Source organism: Nomascus leucogenys, chromosome 14 (assembly GCF_006542625.1).
Source record: "Nomascus leucogenys isolate Asia chromosome 14, Asia_NLE_v1, whole genome shotgun sequence".
NCBI classification, from domain to species: domain Eukaryota; kingdom Metazoa; phylum Chordata; class Mammalia; order Primates; family Hylobatidae; genus Nomascus; species Nomascus leucogenys.
The window spans coordinates 56043234-56060655 of record NC_044394.1 but is presented as its reverse complement, the minus strand read 5'-3'; the positions used below and the strand labels follow the sequence as shown (position 1 = coordinate 56060655).

The following is a 17422-nucleotide window of genomic DNA, read 5'->3' as shown; positions in this document are numbered from 1 at the left end:
GTGTTGCACGCCTTTAGTCCCAGCTACTAGGAGGCTGAGGCAGGAGAATGACTTGAACCCGGGAGGCAGAGGTTGCAATGAGCTGAGGTCGCACCACTGCACTCCATCCTGAGCAACAGAGCAAGATGCTGTCTCAAAAAGAAAAAAGCCAAAGAAAGGAAACCTTTTGATCATCTCATTAGATGCCAAGAAGGTATTTTGTCTAAATTCATTATTATTATTTTTTTATTTTTAATTTTTTTACATTTTTAATTTTTTTGTAGAGATGGGGTCTCCCTATGTTACCCAGACTGATCTTGAATCTCTGACCTCAAGTGATCCTCCCATCTTGGCCTCCCAAAGTGCTGGGATTACAGGTGTGAGCAGCTGCACCTGGCCTATTTATTCTTTTTTTTTTTTAAACTCTTAGATAAATATGAATATATGAAGTCTTTTTTTTTTTTTGAAGATGTATTTCAAACCAAATTATTATGCCTTTTGGTGAAACCCTTGAAGCATTCCCAATAACATTCAGGTGGAACAAAAAAGATTACCCACTATTGGCCGGGTGAGGTGGCTTTCCCACCTGTAGTCGCAGCACTTTGGGCAACCAAGTCAGGAGAATCGCTTGAGGCCAGGAGCTGGAGGCTGCAGTGAGCCATAACTGTGCCATTGCACTCCAGCATGGTCAACAGAGTGATACCCTGTCTCAAAAAAAAAAAAAAAAATTATCAACGTTATATTTTAACATTTTCTAAAACTACCAGGAAATGCAGTTTGCCAAGAGAAATAAAACTTATAAATATTGTCAAGATATAGACACAATTATATGAAGTTGAGCTAATTAATTAACACATGTGATTTTGTTCCATGCTGAACTCCACCAAAACTGTGGCCAAACTTTTTTAAAATTACAGACCCACAGGGACAAGGGGAACAATAGAAAATACACCACCTATAAAATTGCAGAAGCAATAATGCAGGTAAACAAATGGCAGCCTACCCACCAAGGCCAAATCCCAAGTCAGTGGGGAAAACAGTCCTCAAAAGATCCAAAAGCAAGAAGTATAGAGCCAGCCGCTTTGGATGCTTGGCTATAGTAGACCTGTTTTATGCTGCAGTCACGCCAGATACCTTGATTGTGGTGAGCCCTGTATCTTCCAGGGTTTGCTGATGATCTCGCCCACTGATTTCACCAAAAGAGGTCTGTAAACTTTCCTGAAAGCTGAAGCCAGACTGTGATCCAGAGACAAGTTTATATTTTCCTGGGAACCTTCTTTGATAGTAACAATACTGCTCTATGCAGGTAGTTTTATACTGGATGCTGAGTTTTCTTTTCTTTTTTTTTTTTTTTTGTGACAGTCTTGCTCTGTCGCTCAGGCTGGAGTGCAGTGGTGCAATCTCAGCTCACTGCAACCTCCACCTCCCAGGTTCGAGTGATTCTCCTGCCTCAGCCTCCTGAATAGCTGGGATTATAGGCGTGTGCCACCACAACTGGCTAATTTTTGTATTTTTAGTAGAGACGGGGTTTCACTGTGTTGGCCAGGCTGGTCTCCAACTCCCAACCTCATGATCTGCCCACCTTGGCTTTCCAAAGTGCTGGGATTACAAGCGTGAGCCACCACACCCGGCCTATGCTGAGTTTTCAAAAGGCAAACTTTATACTGTTTGGGATGCACACACATAGGTTCTAAAAGTATAAGGGAAAACAAGGGAATGTTTAGCACAAACGTATTCATTGCCAGGGAATTGGACACACAAGCATCTGATGTATTGGTTGTAGATAAAGTTCTGTTTCTTAATCTGGTTGCAGTTTACATGTTTTTAAAAATTATAATGAAGCAAAAGATTCCAGGAACAACAACAACAAAAACCTCCAACACCTAGGAATAATTGTGTGTGTGTGTGCATGTGTGTGTCTGTGTGTTTTGAGACAGAGTCTCGCTCTGTCGTGCAGGCTGGAGTGCAGTGGCGCCATCTCGGCTCACTACAACCTTCGCCTCCTGAGTTCAAGCAATTCTCCTGCCTCAGCCTCCTGAGTAGCTGGGATTACAGACAAGTGCCACCATGTCCGGCTAATTTTTGTATTTTTAGTAGAGACAAGGTTTTGTCATGTTGGCCAGGCTGGTCTTGAGCTCCTGTCCTCAAGTGATCCACCCTCCTCGGCCTCCCAAAGTGCTGGGATTACAGGCGTGAGCCACTGCATTCGGCCAAATCTAACAAGAAATATTCAAGGCCTGTGTAAAACAATCTTTAGGCCAGGCATGGTGGCACACGCCTGTAATCCCAGCACTTTGGGAGGTGAGGCAGGAGGATCGCTTGAGCCCAGGAGTTCAAGACCAGCCTGGGCAACATAGGGAGACCCTGTCTCTACCAAAAATAATAATTAATTAATTAATTAAAAAGTTAAGCAATCTTTAAAGCTTAACTAAAGACATGAAGGATACTTTGGGAATAAGATTTTCCACCCTGGAGCATGGGAGGTTTGACCAAAATGATACTAATATTTGATCTAGAAAAGTTAATGTGCAAGAATACTGTGCACAGTAGCTCACACCTATAATCCCAACACTTTGAGAGGCTGAGGAGGGAGGATCACCTGAAGTGAGAAGTTTGAGACCAGCCTGGGCAACATAGCAAGACTCTGTCTCTGCAAAAAAATTAAAATTGGCCAGGCATGGTGGTGCATGCCTGTAATGCCAGCTACTTGGGAGACTGAGCCCAGAAGTTGGAGGAGGATTGCTTGAGCCCAGGAGTTTGAGGCTGCAGTGAGCTATGATTGCGCCACTGCACTGCATCCTGGGCAACAGAGTGACAACCTGTCTTTAAAAAAAAAAAAAAAAAAAAAAGAAAAGAAAAGTTATTGTGTAAGAATAGCCAAAAGGGGAAAAAATAGATGTTAGTGAAAAAGGCACTAGATATTAAAGCACATTTTGAAGCTTCAATATTTGTTCTACAGAAGCAGCAAATCAGTAGATAAAATACAGAATCCAAAAATAGACCTAAGCGTGGGGATTTAGCTGTAGTAGCATTGCACATCACAAAGGGAAAGCATGTTTGGGAAAATATCACGTAGATCTCTGCCTTAGCAAAAAACATTTAGATTGATGAAGAATTGTTTAAAAAAAAAAACCCAAAACCCTAAAAACAAAGGAAAACTTCAATAAGAAAGTATGAATTAATTTATGTTTTTGTTGTGATACTTTCTTTTTAAACAGATAAAAAATCCAGATGCCATAGAGGAAAAAAGTGGATACATGTATTTAAAATTCTGAGTGGAAAAATGTTACTGTAATCAAACTCAAAAGACATGACAAACCGAGGAAAAATATTTGTACCACAAATGGAAAATTTTCTTAATTGACAAAGACCTTTTATAAATGAAAAGCACTAATAGTCTAATACAAACAAGACGAAGGATTTGAATAGGCATTTTGCAGAAAAATAAATATGAAAGGCCAGTAGATGTAAAAAATGATTACTTCTCTCATAATTAAAGACAATGGGATAGTATTTTTTACCTCTGAGTTTGACTAACAGTTTAGAAGTTCAGTACTAACTCAGCATGAGTGAAGGTGTAGGAACGCAGGGTGGCTTTATTATTGCACTGTTCTGAAGAGCAGTTTGACCCTATATCCGTCAGCATTTTCAGTGCAAGAACTTTTGGACCCAGCCATCCCACCACTGGAGGATATAGAGGGGTACTCCCCAGGTTTACCAAGAAAGACATAAAATATTGTTTGTTACAGCTATGGCTGTGAGAGCAAAACACTGCAAAACCCTGAGCACCAGTGGAGTTGAAGTTCAGTTCATTCTCTTGGTTGGACTTCGTTGACCAAGGAGAAGTAGAAAGAAAATCTGCCACTGGCACACCCACCAGCATGCTACTCTGGGATAGGTAGCATCAGAGATTAGCCATAAGACTGCCTAACTGGCCTTGCTTCCTCCACAAAGAGAAGCCTTTGTATTTGGTGATAAAAGGGACCTCTTTGCCTCGTGGACACCAAGAACACAACTGAGCACCCTGCCCAGCTTTGAGCTCCTAGGGTGTCACTGCACTAGAGTCCTTCAGACAGTGCTCCATTCCTGGCCTCTGTCAGTGAAAATGGCCCAGTTGCCATGCTGGACCTGGCCTTTCAGAGGTGTATAGAAGCCAAGTCCTCAAAATCTCCATGAGAAATCCTACACAGTCCTCCTGGCATAGTCACCCCGCCTTACTCCTGTAGCCTGAGACTGTCAGGTTATCCGCCGTATTGTGCCTGCAGAGCTTGTCCTTCTCCTTAGTTCCAAGTGTATTGGCAGAGGGATGGAATTTGAGTACATTAGCTCCCAGTGAGGATCCACTCCCTTTCCCCTCCTCCCATCAGTTTATGGGAGACTGTGAAGAGCCTATGGAGAATGTTTGCTACACCAGTTGAGTGCAGTTAATAGGCATGAGCTGTCAGCCTGGGGGAGACTGTATTCTTGGGACCTACAATCACAGGGACACAAAGCCTTCGTAAAAGTTGGGAGGGAGAGAAGAAGCAGGGAGAGTGATGGGGAATTTTTGGTGGGGGGGAAAGGAGATAAAAAGACTGAAATCCCCTCCCACATCTTTTCGGCATCAGTACCCCAAGTTAACAAAAGGTCTGTAGTCTTTCCGCAGAGCTGTGCATGAGAAATTGGCTGCATCTGGTTAGGGTGTGATAAAAGCAGTTCTTCTGCCACTAGCGCTCTTAGAGACGAGCTCCTTTCTTTGTAGGTTTTGCTTCGTGTCTCTGTGAGAAATATTCTGATTCATGAAAATCTAGTCTAATCCCCTAAATGTAGAGCCTCACCACAGGCCTGGTCTTTACTGGTAGGTGCAGTGATTTCCTTTCCTGCTTGAGAAGGAGTTGTGGCCGATGCCTGTGTTTCATGATTTAGGTCAATATGGGCCGACCTTCCTCATCCTTCCTCTCTTTCTCTCTGGAAAGATGGGGCCCCATGGGCCCCTTTCTCTGCGAATGTAAGAAACCTGATTTCTGTTAGTAGATCCTGTGAATGCTTTAAAATCCCCAGTGCTTGTGAGAATCAGAAATAGCGATTGATAAAATAAATGTTTTTGTATTCTTTGGTCTTTGCTTTTTGGAAGGAAAAAACTCTGGAAACAAAGTGTTCTTTAACAGTGACCTGGTTTAATAAATTATGGCGTATCCATGCAATGGTATATTTTTTAATTCCTTAAAAAATGTGTATATTTTGATAAGGAAAGATCTTCTAGTGTAATTATCCATTGATTAAAAACTGTGGTTGTGTGTGCACTAAAAAGTACATATGTGTGAATATGTAATGGACTATGTAAAGAGATACATAAATGTTGGTATATACCATATATACATGAAATGTTTTAGAAATAAATCATAATTATTTCTTATGGGGAGGCATGGAAAGGATAGCATTTCTTGTTTTTGCCTTTTTGTACTCTTTATCTTTTCTTATTAAGGAATTGTACAACTACAACTAAGTTTTGTCAGTTGGGGTTGTCTGGTTTGTAGGATTATAACTAAGTCTGCTTTGTCTTCCTAATTTTTCAGTATTGCATTTTTATCTTTTCTGTTTATTTTTCCAAGTTAACATTGTCTTTCTATGCATGAATTCTTAGGTTACACCGGATGACATCAATTGAAAGAGAAGAAAAGGAGAAAGTCAAAAAAAAAGAGAAAAAACAGGAAGAAGAAGAAACGATGCAGCAAGCGACATGGGTAAAATACACATTTCCAGTTAAGCATCAGGTAATTTTTACAACAACCCTTTAAAATAGTGTTAGCCATTTCTGAGACTTTTATTCTGAAACTTTGAATACTTACTAACTTTATTTTATTTTTGACATAGTCTTTGTATTTTATTTATTTATTTATTTTGAGACAGAGTCTCGCTCTCTTGCCCAGATTGGAGTGCAGTGGCACAATCTCGGCTCACTACAGCCTCCACCTCCTGGGTTCAAACGATTCTCCTGCCTCAGCCTCCCAAGTAGCTGGGATTATAGGCGTGCACCACCACGCCTGGCTAATTTTTGTATTTTTAGTAGAGATGGGGTTTCACCATGTTAGCCAGGTGAGTCTTGAACTCCTGACCTCAGGTGATCCTCCTGACTTGGCCTCCCAAAGTGCTGGGATTACAGGCATGAGCCACTGCTCCTGGCCTACTTTTGACATAGTCTTTTAATTAATATGTTAGGGATAAAGTACATCTTCCTGGCAAATTTACAAAGCATCGGTTTATCTTAGAATATTGGAGGCTTACAAGGCCAATTTGTTGAAATTGTTATAAAACTGTAAAAATGTGTTAAATTTTACATGCTAAAAAGGAGTATTATTTCATTAATCTTTGATTCCCAGTGAAAACTAAATTGATTAGTAAATTTTTTTGTCCTCACTTGGAAAAACCTGGGGATGATTAGTAAATTTAATTTGCCTGACTTTGAAACTTGTTTGGTAAAAATGCATAAAACCACATGTGGTTTATAAGCATTGTTATTCTTGTTGTTTAATCAAAATGTTTTCATTTACACCAGGTTTGGAAACAAAAAGGTGAAGAGTACAGAGTGACAGGATATGGTGGTTGGAGCTGGATTAGTAAAACTCATGTTTATAGGTTTGTTCCTAAATTGCCAGGCAATACTAATGTGAATTACAGAAAGTCGTTAGAAGGAAGTAAGTAATTAAAATGACATGTCCTGCATAATCGTTTCTGCTTTATATTTCTTATAAATTTGTAGTATATTGACTATATTTTAGATAAAAACATTTTTCTGAAATTTTTATTAATACTGCAGAATTACTAGTTTAGTTTACTAAAACCCTAAAACTTTAAAAATTACCTTTATTCACAGGAATTTGATTTCTCAGATTTCCGTAAGATTGTAGAATGGAACTTGTTTTTTAGAAGAGTCCTTAGCCGCCTGATTATCATTTTTCAAAATCTTAAATTCAGGCCAGGCAGCCAGGTGCAGTGGTTCACGCCTGTAATCCCAGCACTTTGGGAGGCCGAGGCAGGTGGATTACTTGAGGTCAGGAGTTCTAGACTACCCTGGCTAACATGGTGAAACCCCGTCTCTACTAAAAATACAAAATTTGCTGGGTGTGCTGGCACACGCCTGTGATCCCAGCTGCTGAGGAGGCTGAGGCAGGAGAATGGCTTAAACCCAGGAGGCAGAGGTTGCAGTGAGCCAAGATTGCACCACTGCACTCCAGCTTAGGTGACAGAGCAAGACTCTGTCTCAAAAAAAAAAAAAAAAAAAATTCAGGCCAGCTACAGTGGCTTACACCTATAATCCCAGTGCTTTGGGAGGCTGAGGCAGGAGGATCACTTGAGGCCAGGAGTTCAAGGCCAGCCTGGGCAACATAGCAAGACCCCATCTCTACAAAAAAGTTTTAAAAATTAGCCAGGTGTAGTGCCACATGGCTGTGGTCCCAGCTGCTTGGGGGTCTGAGGCAGGAGGATTGCTTGAGGCCAGGAGTTTGAGGCTGCAGTGAGCTATAATTGTGCTGTTGCACTCAGGCCTGGATGACAGAGCCAGACTCAATCTCTTAAAAAAAAAAACTTAATTCAGTACTAATTCACTTCTTGAGGAGTCATGTATCTAGTTACCTTAGCATTGTTGCAAGTAAGAGAAAACCAGAAAGGAAGTGATAGAGGCTTCCAAAATACTGTCATATAAATGAAGTTTTTTCTTTTTCTTTTTTTTTTTTGTTTTTGTTTTTTTGTTTTTGTTTTTGAGACAGAGTTTCACTCTTGTTGCCCAGGCTGGAGTGCAATGGCGCGATCTTGGCTCACCGCAACCTCCGCCTCCTAGGTTCAAGTGATTCTCCTGCCTCAGCCTCCCAAGTAGCTGGGATTACAGGCGTGCGCCAACACGCCCGGCTGATTTTTGTATTTTTAGTAGAGACGGGGTTTCTTCATGTTGGTCAGGCTGTTCTTGAACTCCCGACTTCAAGTGATCCACCCGCCTTGGCCTCCCAAAGTGCTGGGATTACAGGCGTGAGCCACCGTGCCCGGCCTAAATGAGGTTTTTTCAATGAGAACATTTGGACACAGGATGGGGAACATCACACACCGGGACCTGTCGTGGGGTGGGGAGAGGTTGGGGGATAGCATTAGGAGATATACCTAATGTAAATGTAGAGTTAATGGGTACAACACACCAACATGGCACATGTATACATATGTCACAAACCTACACGTTGTGCACATGTACCCTAGAACTAAAGTATAATTTAAAAAAATAAATAAATAGGTTTTTTGGGGGAGGCGGTTTGTTTTTGTTTTTGTTTTTTTGAGATGGAGTCTTGCTCTGTCACCAGGCTGGAGTGCAGTGGCGTATCTCGGCTCACTGCAACCTCTGCCTCCTGGGTTCAAGCAGTTCTCCTGCCTCAGCCTCCCAAGTAGCTGGGACTACAGGTACACACCACCACGCCCAGCTAATTTTTGTATTTTTTATAGAGACAGGGTTTCACCATGTTGGCCAGGATGGTCTCAATCTCTTGACTTTGTGATCTGCCCGCCTTGGCCTCCTGAAGTACTGAGATTACAGGTGTGACCACTGCGCCTGGCCCGTAAATAAGCTATTAATTGAGTTTTTACGACTGGCTAATGAGCTTTAGTATTTAGAATCACCGAACTCTATAGAGATGAACTGCTCTTTTAAAAGACCATGTGTTTTTAAACTCATGTTCAATGAGCCGACTGTTTCATAAGGGTGCTAGGTGACATAGTGAAGACCACATATACACAGAGTGATAGAACGCTGGCAGGACCCAATCCTTTTCTGTGATTCTTTTCTTACCTCACCACTATCCTGCTCTTGACAGGATTACGGTTTCTTTGCACTCTCTTCCCTTCCTTCAGCCAGACCTTTCTGGAAGAAATCATTCATTTAAATAAAAACTAGATATACCTTGCTAGGTCCTTGGGATATTTAGGTTCAAGTGAAGAAGAAGGTAAAGAATAGGAAAATGGCTTTAAAGCCAGGTACCGTGGCTCACACCTGTGATGGGATGCCAAGGCAGGGGAGGATCAGTTGAGCCCAGGCATTCAAGAAACAGCCTGGGCAACATGGCAAATCCCCATCTCTACAAAAAATGCAAAAATTAGCCGGGCATATTAGTACACATCTGTATTCCCAGTTACTCAGGAGGCTGATGAGGGAGGATTGCTTGAGCCCAGGAGTTCAAGGCTGCAGTGAGCTGAGATCAACCCACTGTGCTCCAGCCTGGGTGACAGAGCAAGACCCTGTCTCCAAAAAACAAAAAAAGAAAGCCTTTAAGGCCCAAGACTGTTTATCTAGACAGTAGTTCTGTTTTGGGAGGCTTGATTTTTTTTTTTTTTTTTGTAATTACTATGGGAAATTTAAAACTACGCAAATACGAAGAGAATAATGAACTCATTCAGCTTCAACAATGATCAAAGTTTATCACTTTTTTTTTTTTTTTTTTTGAGATGGAGTTTTGCTCTGTCACTCAGGCTAGAGTGCAGTGGCATGGTCTCAGCTCACTGCAACTTCTACCTCCCGGGTTCAGGCAATTCTTTTGCCTCAGCCTCCCAAATAGCTAGGATTACAAGTACCCGCCACCACGCCCAGCTAATTTTTGTATTTTTAATAGAGACAGGGTCTCGCTGTGTTGGCCAGGCTGATCTTGAACTCCTGACTTCAAGTGATCTGCCTGCCTCGGCCTCCCAAAGTGCTGGGATTACAGGTGTGAGTTACTACTCCCAGCCAAATTTTATCACTCTTTGTTCAGTTGGCACTGACCACCTTTTTTAATCCTGTAGTGTTTTAAAACAAATCCCAGAAATCATGTTTCACCAGAGGTTCAACATGTATCTCTACGTAGACATTTTTCCATAACCATCATGTCATTATCACACTCAACAAATTAACTACAATTAACAAATTAATCATCTGATTCTCAGTCCATATTCCACTTGTCCAGTTGTCTTAGAGATACATTTTTACTGTGAGCAGTAAACAAGGCCACAGATTGCCTTTGATTATTTTTCTTCAGTCTTTTATTCTGTTATATAAACTTTAAGGATTCCAAGAACCATTGAAACAGATTACAAAAGTTTATATACGTACTTTTTTCCTTGGTAGAGGATCATACCATTTATCCATTTCTAATAGGGTTCTGTGACACAAAGTATGTTAGAAACCACTGATGTGGACTTTCTGGAATCATCAAACAGATTGTGATAATCCTTCATACACGAGTTTTCTTTCATTTTATTTTTTTGTGTGTGTGACAGTTTCGCTCTGTCAGCCAGGCTGGAGTGCAGTGGCACCATCTCAGCTCGCTGCAAACTCCACCTCCCAGGTTGAAGCAATTCTCCTGCTTCAGCCTCCCAAGTAGCTGGGACTACAGGCTCGTACCACCACGACTGGCTAATTTTTGTATTTTTAGTAGAGATGGGGTTTCACCTTGTTGGGCTGGTGTTGAACTCCTGGCCTCAAGTGATCTGCCTGCCTCAGCCTCCCAAAGTGCTGGGATTACAGGCATGAGCCACCATACTCACCCAAATTTTATCACATTTGTTTCAATTGTCACTGACTACTTTTTTTTTTTTTTTTTTTTTTTTTTTTTGAGATGGAGTCTCACTCTGTCACCCAGGCTGGAGTGCAGTGGTACGAGCTCAGTTCACTGCAACCTCCAACTCCCAGGTTCCAGCGATTCTCCTGCCTCAGCCTCCTGAGTAGGGATCACAGTTGCGCACCACCATGCCTGGCTAATTTTTGTATTTTTAATAGAGGCGGGGTTTCATCATGTTGGCTAAGCTGGTCTTGAACTCAAGTGTCCTCAAGTGATCCGCCCACCTTGGCGTCCCAAAGTGCTAGGATTACAGGCATGAGCCACCACACCCATCCAAATTTTATCACTCTTGTTTCAGTTGTCACTGACCACTTTTTTTTTTTTTTTTTTTTTTTTTTGACACGGAGTCTCGCTGTGTCGCCCAGGCTGGAGTGCAGTGGTGTGACCTCAGCTCACTGCAACCTCCGCCTCCAGGGTTCAAGCAATTCTCCTGCCTCAGCCTCCTGAGTAGCTGAGATCACAGGTCTGCACCACCATGCTCAGATAATTTTTGTATTTTTAGTACAGATGGGGTTTCACCACGTTAGCCAGGCTGGTCTCAAACTCCTGACCTCAGGCGATCCACCCACCTCTGCCCCTCAAAGTGCTGGGATTACAGGCCTGAGCCCCTGCAGCCGCCTGTAGTATTAATGTTTATCTTGTAGCTGACTATGACTGTGTTACAGAATCACAGTTTTTGTTTTGTTTTGTTTTTTTTGGACACAGAGCCTCACTCTGTCACCCAGGCTGGAGTGCAGTGGCATGAGCCACCGCACCAGGTCCACTTTTTTTTTTTTTTTTATCCTGCAGTGTTTTAAAACAAATTTTATAAATCACGTTTCACCAAAAATGTTCACAAAGTTTTCTGAAATGTCTAAAATTCAGTCATTCCTTCTATGTTTTAGGTCGGCCAGGCATATAGGATTATATGGTACCTTATACTCAATAAGACCTTTGTCCTTTTTTTTTTTTTTAAATGAAAAAATGAGACATAACTTACTGGAAATTATTTGTTTATTTTCGCTAAACTTGACATATTAAAGTGCTAATACTCTGGAAATAACGTTAATTATCCTATACATGGTTCTTTTTAGCCAAAAATAATATGGATGAAAATATGGATGAGTCAGATAAAAGAAAATGTTCACGAAGTCCAAAAAAAATAAAAATAGAGCCTGATTCTGAAAAAGATGAGGTAAAAGATTCAGATGCTGCAAAAGGAGCAGACCAAAGTGAAATGGATATCTCAAAGATTACTGAGAAGAAGGACCAAGGTAAGGAGAGTCAGCTGTGGAGGGCAGCCTGGGGGTGATAAGAATGCACTGGATCAGGGTCCCACCACAGGAAAGGTACTGCATTGTGTTTTCTTGATAATAGCTTTATCAAAACGTAATTGATATCCCATACAATTCACCCAATTAAAGTGTAAATTCAGTGGCTTTTAGTATATTCACAAAGTTCAACCATTATCACATCAATCTTAGATCATTTTCATAACCTTGAAAAGAAGCCTCATTCATACCCATTAGCGATTACTTTCCAGTCCCTCCCCAAAGTGCTGCCAGCTTAGTGGTCTACTTTCTGTCTCTCTGGATTTGCCTATTTTGGACAGTCCATAGAAATGGAATCAGACAATATGTGGTCCTTTGTGGCTGGCTTCATCCACTTAGCATGTTTTTAAGGTTCATCCATGTTGTAGCATGCATCAATACTTTCTTTGTTTTTGTTTCTGAATAATACTCTGTATGGATATGCCACATTTTGTTATCCATTCATCAGTTGATGGACATTGGGTTGTTTCCTCTTTTGGCTATTATGAATAATGCTGCTATGAACATTCATGCAGAAGTTTTTTGCGTTTTCACTTCTCTTGGAGATATACCTAGGAATGGAATTACTGGATCATATGGTAACTCTGTTTAACCTTTTGAGGAACGACATTGTCTTTTGTAACCAGTCATTTTTTAAAAAACTAGATAAGCTAGATAATGCATGTGGCTAGAGATATTTTATAACTGTAAAAGTTATATGCAAAATATTACATGAAGGTACTAGAATGTGCAGTAGCCTGCCACATACTAAGTACTTTTTCATTATGGCATTCCATCATTTTTAGATACTAAGAATCAGAATATTTAAATATTTTGAGGATGTATGTCTTATAAAGTTCAACACTATCCACTGACCAGGAACTTTGAAATATATATTCAAGCTCTAGAGAGAAAATGAAAAAAATAGATACTTTAAAAAATATTTTTGGCTGGGCGTGGTGGCTCATGCCTGTAATCTCAGCACTTTGGGAGGCTGAGGTGGCCGGATCACCTGAGGTCAGGAGTTCAAGACCAGCCTGGCCAACATCGCAAAACCCTGTCTCTACTGAAAATTCAAAAATTAGCCAGGCATGGTGGCACATGCCTATAATCCCAGCTACTCGGGAGGCTGAGGCACGAGAATTGCTTGAACTCAGGAGGCGGAGGTTGCAGTGAACTGAGATCACGCCACTGCACTCCAGCCTGGGCAACAGAGACTCCATATCAAAAAAAAAAAACTTATAAATTCCTCCTTTCAGAGTAAAAACTACATTTATATAAATGTCTTTGTTTCACAGATGTGAAGGAGCTTTTAGATTCTGACAGTGATAAACCCTGCAAGGAAGAACCAATGGAAATAGACGATGACGTGAAAACAGAGTCACATGTAAATTGTCAGGAGAGTTCTCAAGTAGATGTGGTCAATGTTAGTGAGGGTTTTCATCTAAGGACTAGTTACAAAAAGAAAACAAAATCATCCAAACTAGATGGACTTCTTGAAAGGAGAATTAAACAGTTTACACTGGAAGAAAAACAGCGACTCGAAAAAATCAAGTTGGAGGGTGGAATTAAGGGTATAGGAAAGGCTTCTACAAATTCTTTAAAAAATCTCTCTGAATCACCAGTAATAACAAAAGCAAAAGAAGGGTGTCAGAGTGACTTGATGAGACAAGAACAGAGCCCGAATGCAAATAATGATCAACCTGAGGACTTGATTCAGGGATGTTCAGAAAGTGATTCCTCAGTTCTTAGAATGAGTGATCCTAGTCATACCACAAACAAACTTTATCCAAAAGATCAAGTGTTAGATGATGTCTCCATTCGGAGCCCAGAAACAAACTGTCAGAAACAAAATTCCATTGAAAATGACATAGAAGAAAAAGACTCTGGCCCTGCCAGTAAAGGCCAGGAACCCAGTAAGAGTAAAACAAAAGGAAGTGATTTTTTCATCGATGACTCTAAACTAGCCAATGCAGATGATATTGGTACTTTGATCTATAAGAAAAAAATGCTCATACAGGAGGAAAGTGACACCATTGTTTCTTCTTCCAAGAGTGCTTTACATTCATCAGTGCCTAAAAGTGCCAATGACAGAGATGCCACACCTCTGTCAAAAGCAATGGACTTTGAAGGAAAACTGGGATGTGACTCTGAATCTAATAGCACTTTGGAAAATAGTTCTGATACCATGTGTATTCAGGATAGCAGTGAAGAAGATATGATTGTTCAGAATAGCAATGAAAGTATTTCTGAACAGTTCAGAACTCAAGAACAAGGTATTGAAGGCTTGGAGCCATTAAAATGTGAATTGGTTTCTGAAAAGTCCACTGGAAACTGTGAGGACAGGCTGCCGGGTAAGGTAACTGAAGCAAATGGTAAAAAACCAAGTCAGCAGAAGAAATTAGAGGAGAGAGCAGTTAATAAATGTAGTGATCAAATAAAGCTAAAAAGTAACACTGACAAAAAGAATAATGAAAATCGAGAGTCTGAAAAGAAAGGACAGAGAACAAGTACATTTCAAATAAATGGAAAAGATAATAAACCCAAAATATATTTGAAAGGTGAATGCTTGAAAGAAATTTCTGAGAGTAAAGTAGTAAGTGGTAATGTTGAACCAAAGGTTAATAATATAAATAAAAAAATCCCTGAGAATGATATTAAATCATTGACTGTTAAAGAATCTGCTATAAGGCCATTCATTAATGGTGATGTCATCATGGAAGATTTTAATGAAAGAAACAGCTCCGAAACAAAATCACGTTTACTGAGTTCTTCAGATGCTGAAGGTAACTACCGAGATAGCCTTGAGACCCTGCCGTCAACCAAAGAGTCTGACAGTACACAGACGACCATACCTTCAGCATCTTGTCCAGAAAGCAATTCAATTAATCAGGTAGAAGATATGGAAATAGAAACCTCAGAAGTTAAGAAAGTTACTTCATCACCTATTACTTCTGGAGAGGAATCTAATCTCAGTAATGACTTTATTGATGAAAATGGTCTGCCCATCAACAAAAATGAAAATGTCAATGGAGAATCTAAAAGAAAAACCGTCATCACAGAAGTCACCACGATGACCTCCACAGTGGCCACAGAATCAAAAACTGTGATCAAGGTAGAAAAAGGTGATAAGCAAACTGTGGTTTCTTCCACAGAAAATTGTGCAAAATCCACTGTCACAACCACCACTACAACGGTGACCAAGCTTTCCACACCCTCCACAGGCAGCAGTGTAGACATCATCTCTGTAAAGGAGCAGAGCAAAACCGTGGTCACCACAACAGTGACAGACTCCCTGACCACCACGGGAGGCACGCTGGTTACATCTATGACTGTGAGCAAAGAGTATTCCACACGAGACAAAGTGAAACTGATGAAATTTTCAAGACCAAAGAAGACTCGTTCAGGTACAGCTCTGCCATCCTATAGAAAATTTGTTACCAAGAGCAGCAAGAAGAGCATTTTTGTTTTGCCTAATGATGACTTAAAAAAGTTGGCCCGAAAAGGAGGAATCCGAGAGGTCCCTTATTTTAATTACAATGCAAAACCTGCTTTGGATATATGGCCATATCCTTCTCCTAGACCGACGTTTGGCATCACTTGGAGGTATGTACTTTAAAATGTATTTGGGGGAGGGAGAAAATTTTAAAAAGAATTATCTCACAAGAATATCTCATTTTTAAAAAATGAGATAATAGAGATAAGACAGGAAATATATCTTATGTTTCCTGTCTAGGCCAAAGATAGTAGTGGAAACAGGATACAGAAAGCTTCAAAATTGGCCAACTGGTATGTACTGAAGTTTTTGTAGGGAAAAATGTTTAAAGACTTAAAATTTAAGGGAATGTTTCAAAAATGAAATTCAGTTTTAACTTTCATAAGACAAAAGGAACATGCAGATATGATTGTTTTTGTGGTCTGATTTTCTGAGTTACTGCTCTGGGAACAAGATAATCAACTTTCTGGAATGTTTGTATTTTATTTTTATTAGATAATTCATAAAAAATAAGACATAAACACGCCTGTAAATTTCATAAAGCTTATCATAATGTGAAAATCTTCCTAATGTAGCTTATTTGCATGATAAACATTTGTTTTGGAGTTCTCTGTTATTTATGTATGAATAGGTAGTTTCTAAGATTCCTTAGAAATTTTTTTAAACCCAGAAATAGTCCTAACTTAAAATTTTCTGGGCACTTTAGGTTTAGGGGATGCGTCCTAAATAGATAGTGTTGGTAGTTGTAAAATCATGTAGTTTTATGTTGGGAAGGGATCTTAGAAATTCTTATCTTTTGTAAATGTGCAGTAATTTGCCTGTGGCTACAGAAACACAGGAATAGTGCCCGGTTTTCCTAAATCCCAGTCTAGTACTTTATCTGCTATATCACATTTCACTTATGTGTCCTTGCTTTCTCCTTTTTCATGTCCTTGTCTTTATCTTTTCACCCCTGTAATTGAGAAGGATGGAACATAAACATTGAAAACATGAGAGTTCTGGGAACATCTTTAGAAATCAGAACCAGCGATAGTTGCAATTAGATTTTGCTAGGACCCTCAAGTTATTTCAACGAGTTACTGAGCCGTTTTCATTTCCCCTTAGGCTTCATTTTTGTGTGTTTTTTAATATTTTTCCAATTTCTTTAAAAATGACACTTTTTTGGTTTCCTTTATATTACAATCAGCTAGTATTAGAAAAAAAAAGTAAGTACTCTCTAAAGGAATTCATTTATTTATACGACCATAGTTTGTTTGACCAAGTTTTTTATAACTCATCTTTTGATTTGAAATAAAATATCATCACTCCATTACACATTCAATAGAGACAGCTGAAAAGTACAATTTCTCTGCAGGGCCTGCAATGAAGGATTTGCAGAATCCTGCAGGGAATCAAGGAACTCTTCATTACAATTCATGGATTTATAGGATTACTCTGCACTTTTCTGCTTTCTTCATTGAGAGCGGTCCCAAAATGTATCCTTGACTGTCCTGCAGGTAACTTCTTTCCCACTGGAAAAGTTACTATGTACAAATACTTTAATTAAAGTGATCTGGCAATTGTGGAGGCCGACCTTTCTGCTCTTTGTATTCTAAAATGGAGGGTAGGCTCAACTGGGAAGCACTCTTCTCTGAACTCTCCAGGAGAGTTAGGCACTGGTCCCAATCAAGTGTTGCGCGGGGCCCTGTTCTGCACAGCTGAATTTCAGGAGCTGAATTTCATGTCTTAGTATGCAGTATGGCACAGTTTGTATTACTTGATTTCACATTTTTTAATGGAAGGAAATACCTTCCATTAAACATTATTCATTTTAAACCGATACAGCCTTCAAATGTATGCTAACATCTTAATTTGCTGAAACAAATTTGAGAGAAGCATAATCCTTTCTGTCTGACGGAGGCATGGGTAAATATGTAAATTGATATGACTTTAGAATGCATTTTTAAAAAGCATATTGCTATAAAAAGCCATGCACGTGAAATGCGTTTTTATGCTAACACTAGAATAGAATACATCTGATAGTTAGGAGTTAAGAATGCCAAAGGTGCATG

General features: G+C 39.9%; 1 protein-coding gene across 10 annotated transcripts in view; it reads left to right on the top strand.

Moving 5' to 3' along the window:
* BPTF (bromodomain PHD finger transcription factor) overlaps positions 1-17422 on the top strand; it is a 158799-nt gene that overhangs the window by 74615 nt on the left and 66762 nt on the right. For all 10 annotated transcript variants that reach the window (XM_030827051.1, XM_030827056.1, XM_030827052.1 and 7 more), the window contains exons 10-13: positions 5603-5732; positions 6515-6653; positions 11660-11839; positions 13174-15481. In XM_030827051.1, coding sequence (XP_030682911.1) covers positions 5603-5732; positions 6515-6653; positions 11660-11839; positions 13174-15481 — 2757 coding nt within the window. The remainder of the gene's footprint in view (positions 1-5602; positions 5733-6514; positions 6654-11659; positions 11840-13173; positions 15482-17422) is intronic.